Source organism: Phoxinus phoxinus (genome assembly GCF_949152265.1).
Source record: "Phoxinus phoxinus genome assembly, chromosome: 17".
Taxonomy (NCBI): Eukaryota; Metazoa; Chordata; class Actinopteri; order Cypriniformes; family Leuciscidae; genus Phoxinus; species Phoxinus phoxinus.
This window is the reverse complement of record NC_136892.1, coordinates 3521101-3527205: the sequence shown is the minus strand read 5'-3', so window position 1 is coordinate 3527205 and position 6105 is coordinate 3521101. Positions and strand designations below refer to the sequence as shown.

At 34.2% G+C, this 6105-nt stretch overlaps 1 protein-coding gene across 7 annotated transcripts in view; it reads right to left on the bottom strand.

Annotated features, from left to right (window-relative positions):
• Nucleotides 1-4781: 4781 nt before the first annotated feature.
• Nucleotides 4782-6105, bottom strand: part of p4ha2 (procollagen-proline, 2-oxoglutarate 4-dioxygenase (proline 4-hydroxylase), alpha polypeptide 2) — a 55544-nt gene continuing 54220 nt past the window's right edge. For all 7 annotated transcript variants that reach the window (XM_079585087.1, XM_079585086.1, XM_079585089.1 and 4 more), the window contains one exon: nt 4782-5126. In XM_079585087.1, coding sequence (XP_079441213.1) covers nt 5056-5126 — 71 coding nt within the window. In that variant the 3' untranslated portion in view covers nt 4782-5055. The remainder of the gene's footprint in view (nt 5127-6105) is intronic.

Here is a 6105-nt window from a genome sequence, read left to right as displayed (position 1 = left end):
GAGAAAGATGCTAACGGTCTAATCAGATTCAATGATCTATGCTAAGCTATGCTAAAAGTGCTACCGCCAGACCCGGAGATCGGCTGAATGGATTCGAAAACGGTAAAACTGTTTAACTCTAGGGGAGCTGGAAAATGAGCCTATTTCCCAAAAAAGTGGAGTGTTCCTTTAAGGTCCTTGCTCACCATTTACTAATAAGGTCCGAGGCCAATATTTGTATTTTTTTGTATTCGTCATTCGGTGGCTCTGAATTTTCAAAACACCTTTGCAAAATGCTTGCTACGGATGTGAAAAACACAGAAAATGTAACCCGCTACAAAAATATTTTATGACGGACGAAGACAGTGTGTAAACGTGACTGACACAACGTGTCAGTTTTTTTTTGTTTTTTTACGTGCTACATTTTTGGACGAGAATTTCTGACTTACTATTGGGTAAAATGGCAGTGGGCGGAGTCACACAGATCAAAACAAAAACACACATTCTGACGCAGAACGCACATTTCAAAGTAGAATAACTGGCTGTAGAAATGTTTTTCAGAGAAATAAGTATGTGAACTTAGAATCTTTCCTAAATCTCTGCAAACATATTATGGTACTTTTATGCTTTAGTAGTCAAAAAGTTACACACAGCACCTTTAATGTTTATATTGTTAAAATGTTAATGTCATGCCTTATGGTTGCATTTAGCAGATTAGAGCTCGGTGAAAATATACAGTAGGCTAGTTTACATTTTGCGACAATGCAAGCAATCAAGCAGATAGAGCTCTATGCAAGAATATGTGCCGATAAAGTGATATACTTATATATCCAACTTTATATAAAGAACTGGGTGATAATAAAGTTACATTTTGTGATGAAATTAAAAAAAAAAATCAGGCTTTATAGTGTTACACTGTTATACTTATGGTTAGGGGTTTGTTCAATCACTAAGCAAACCTTAGCAAACAACACTAGTCAGGAGAGTGTTAAAGAACAAATAAAAGCACATGAGACGCACCAGAAAATAACGTGATGCTCCTCGGATCTAATCTGTACATTTCTTGCAGTCTGACCAAAGCCATCACTACTCCTTCTACATCATCGGCACCGGGGAGCGTCCGAGCGCAAGATTTCAGGTCTTCAAACGCATCTGTGAGAAACTAGAGATGTTACTGACTGTCACCGGTTTAGTTTTTCCTCCCGCAAATGATTATAGTTAGTCTAAAAAACTGATGAAACCCGTCAGATAACTCAATAACAGCACAAGTCACATTACATTTCAAGCCTAAATAATATAATAATGGACTAATAATTAACTGCACTTGCAGCATTTATTAATCTTTGTTAATTTCACCATTTACTAATACTTTATTAAAATCTTGTTAACATTAGTTAATGCTCTGTGAACAAACATGAACAAACAATGTTATTTTTATTAACTAACATTAACAAAGATTAACAAATACAGTAAAAAATGTATTGCTCATGGTTAGTTCATGTTAGTTAATACATTGACTATGTTAACTTCTGAACCTTATTGTAAAGTGTTACCATAATAATTCGGTAACGCTTTAGTTTAGGATCCAAATCTCACTATTAACTTGCTTATTAGCATAATGATAGGATATTGGCTGTTTATTAGTGCTTATAAAGCACATATTAATGCCTTATTCTGCGTGATATTCTACATTCCTTAATCTTACAATACCTAAACTTATCAACTACCTTACTAACTATTAATAAGCGTTAATGAGGAGTTTATTGAGGCAAAAGTCGTGGTTAATAGTTAGTTAATAGTGAGAATTGGACCTAAGATAAAGTGTGACCAATAATTGATATCATAATGAAAGGTTATGAGAAGTTCCAGTGTCTGAATGATATATTGTGAGTTTCTACAGTTGTGCTTTGACCTTGTGCATGTCTTTCTTCTATAATGTCCAGTGTATTCGGCCAGACGTGACTTAGCTTCCTCACAAGCTGGTACGCTGCGAGAGGGTTGCTGATGAACTTCTCTGGATCTTCAGGAGTGTCATCAAAGTCCTTCTCAAATGCATTCAGAATCCTGAGAAATAAAGTATATCAATAATTCAAATATTTACAGACTGTGGTAAAAAACAAACAGAGAAAAACACTCTGTGTCCTGTTATTTAACTTACTGATAATTAACAGACACTAAACTAAATTAAATGCACCATATTTAGGCTAATTAACGTAATATAAACTTAATTCAAATGTACTATTTGTGTAGTAGTTGCTCAAAAAATGCTTTTTGCATTTTGTTAATATTGAACGCAACTTTCATAATCCAGTCTCAACTGGATTTAAGATTTTAAACTATCTTCTTTAAACTTTTTCTTGGTAATTCAACTTAAAAGGTGAAACTAATATATTATATAGACTCATTACATGCAAAGTGATATATTTTAAGCCTTTATTTGTCATAATTTTGATAATAATCATCAAAATTATAACAAATTCACCATAAATGTTCACCATTTAAGTTGAATTACTGAAATAAATGAACTTTTGCACCATATTCAAATTTGTATGTGTAAATACACTATCGCACGCATAATAACACTCACCTTTTCAGAAGGTCTGCTTGTCGCTCCAGCGCTTCTATATATTCATGAAAGGATGTGGCAAACCTTTTTTTGATATCTATAAGTTGAATCATATGATCTGCAGAAAGCATATCACAGTCAGCACTTGTTCAAAAACATACATGGTTAAAGAGAGAAGTGTTTTTGACAGATGTCATAAACATGCCGTTCTATCATCTTGGTTTCACTTTATTTGAAGGTTTTATTTTAATTTGAAGGTCCCTTTAACACATTCTGTTGACTATAAATAACATTGCACCTACATGTCTACTAACTATCATTAGAGAGTATTAGTTTAGTAAACTGCTAGGGTCAGAATGAGTTGACATGTAGTTGCAGAGTGACTTATAGTAGCGGCACCCCCCTTTTTTTTAATAGACATGAAAATGCACATTCCGAACTTAAATGGTTGTAATTCAAGAATGCTTTGGAATATAGATGTGAGATTGGTCTTGTTTTTAAGAAGACATTTGCCAGATTTTTGTAGAAGTGAAATAAATTAAGAAAGTTAAACAGAAAAGTTTGAGTTCATGAAAATGTACAATGTTAAAAATTTAATTATTCATATTTTATATAAAATATATATTTTCAAAACCTGGTGGACTCTAAAAATGCAAAAAAAATCAAAGCCAAAAATCTGAACAAGTTGTGTTTCAAATTTTAGGTTGATATCTCAAAAAAATCAGCTTTCAGTGAGATTTAGTTTGGGTGCAGTACCACACTTCTCCACTAGTGGACATTACTGCCCATATAAGGGCGCCTTCATTTCCATATGTTGTTTGAGTGATCCGAACCATTATTTTTACAATTTTCATACAATTTATGAAGTAGACATCCTATTCAGAAGTAGTGTTGGAAGTTTGGCAGATTTTGAAATGAATTCAACCTCTAAGAAACACAAAAGATCACGTATGTGCATTATAGCTCGCCGCCACATCACTAATGCTGGATCTATAATTTTTTTCTTTATATTTAAAACATTTTCAGACCTTTTTTTCTAAAAGAATTGAATGGATGCAATCTTTTGAACTCTTGGCATGAAATCAAACGGCGGTTTCTACCATTCTTTCATGATTTTTCATGTTCATCACTATTTCAAAATAAAGGTCTGAACACGCCTTAGGAGTATGAACATATTCTTGTTCCAAATTGATGAATTACGGCTCCTCTGTCATTTATTTTGAAAATCAGTCAATTTCTAAACTAGAGATTGTAAGCTTTGAAATGATATATAGTTTGTCAAGATTAGTTTAGGTTTAGTATAGGTCATGATATTACTGTTTTAAATATGTAATGGCCGTGGTATGCCAATATAAGGGGTTAAAAAGACCATCAAAATAAAGTGTTTCCATCATCTAATAATTGCAATAGACTAACCTGTTGAAGAGTAGAACTCATTTACAGCAACACAGGAAATCCAGCATGTTGATAATAACAATACAATCCACTTTGCTTCCATTTCGAGCCGTTAGTTGAGCTGAACATTCAGTCTCATTCTGTTCAAGGCTAAACTAGTCTCTATATATGTAATGATGCAATATGGAGAGTCTTTCAACACCTTTCAAAAAACAGATTACAGCTAATTGTGTTATTGTCTGACTCAATAATCTCCTATGATTAGACAGTGACAGGTTAGACTTCTGGGTAATTACACCAGGGAACATACTTAGACTGAGGTTTTCATGTTGAAAAGAGAGCTGTGGTCGCAACAAGCAGTAAAAACATTACAAAATCAAATCCAACAGAGAAACCGGTCATTACAGACGCTGCTTATGCTTGAGTCATTTCATAATTTCTCAAAGAACTGAGAACTGATAAGAATGTAAAAATGTGTACGTTGAAATGCAATGTAAGTCGCATTGGATAAAAGTGTCTGCCAAATGCATAAATGTAAATGTACATTTCATAATCTTATCGTTATTCCTGGTTTATATTCACTTGAATTCTAAAGACTATAATAATAACTGAACACAATGTCACAATAAAAATTAAATATATGAAGAGTATAATAAATAAATATATACTCGTATAAATTTGTGTGTGTGTGTGTGTGTGTGTAATGCAGGAAGTTTTCTGTGAGGGTTGTGTTTAGGGGTAGAATTAAGTGATCAAATATACAGTTTGTACAGTATTAAGATCATGTCTATGGACAATTTCCATAAAAACTGGAAAAGTGTTGCAGACAAAGAAGCATAACTTAAAATTTAGATATTTTTATTGCAAAATAATACAAAATAAACACTGAAGAACAATAATTTATGCATTACATGAACACACCGAGTTCTGTTATGACGTGATACTCCAGTTTAGTCTGCTAAGACTAGTTAAGCAATGGGAAAAAGAACGTTGTGGAATAAAAGAGAAATCCCCAACTAGTCCTGACTGGATCTGAAGCGTGTCCTGGAGTGTCTGATTGTGTCCGTGTTTGCCGAGTCAAGGCACAGACGGCAGAACTGAGCTCGAACGCTGGATCAGTCCACGTCGGTCAGGCCACACGGCCGTCTGAACTCTTGACCTCTCTCGTGGATCCATTTGTTTGAAACTGCCAAATGAGAGGAACTTGTAAATGCAAAGTGATATTTGATGGTTTTAAAGGTACAATATGCAAGATTTTCTGCCGCTAGAGGCGCTACATTCCAAATAACAACACCGGCGTAGCTTGATGACGATGTGAAGGAGCGAGGAATGATGGGAACTGTTGTTTTAACTCCACCGTGGATGTAAATCAGTCAGACGGGAATCTAAATCATGTTCATGGATGAGGTAAAGCTCTATTTTTATAAATGTTGCGTTTAATGACATGCTTTTATTTCATTAAAATGAATTAACCGCAAGAAAAGTAAGGTTTAATAATAAATTGGTTATCATAGATGTTTCTGTATTTGTCGAATTCATAGTTGTGATAACGCTGCACAGTTTTACGTGTTCTAAACAATTGTTGTAAAAGTGCATTCGAACATTTCCACATAATTTGCCAAAAGACGGATTAATCTTTATGTATAACACATGCTATATTTATTTACATGGCCATAAACACCAGACGTGATAAACAATGTTAATAAACTAAACACAAACCTAAAGCAATAATACTTTCCTTACATAAACATAACTATTACCGAATGCTACATTTGGAATATATAAAATTGACCCGTACGTTTATGGGACTTGTCTTTGTCGACAGAACCGGCTGCAATCGGTAAAGAATAATTGTGTTCATAACGACTGCACGAAACAAGCTAACGTTTGTTGCTTGATAGACGCTACAACTACAACTTCCGCATTTGTCCAGGACTCCGCGCAGTGCGAGCGGAAACCGAGGGTAACGCGGATATGACGCATTGACTGGCGACTCCAGCTCACCGCCGCTCACACGCCCCGCTTCCTCGGTTACAATCACAATTTAAAAATAGTTGGAAACATTTGGGATATTGTAAGTAATCAACTTAATAAAATATATAACACTGGCCTCGTGATTTTGGGATATTTTAATGCAAAAATCTTACATATTGTACCTTTAAAAC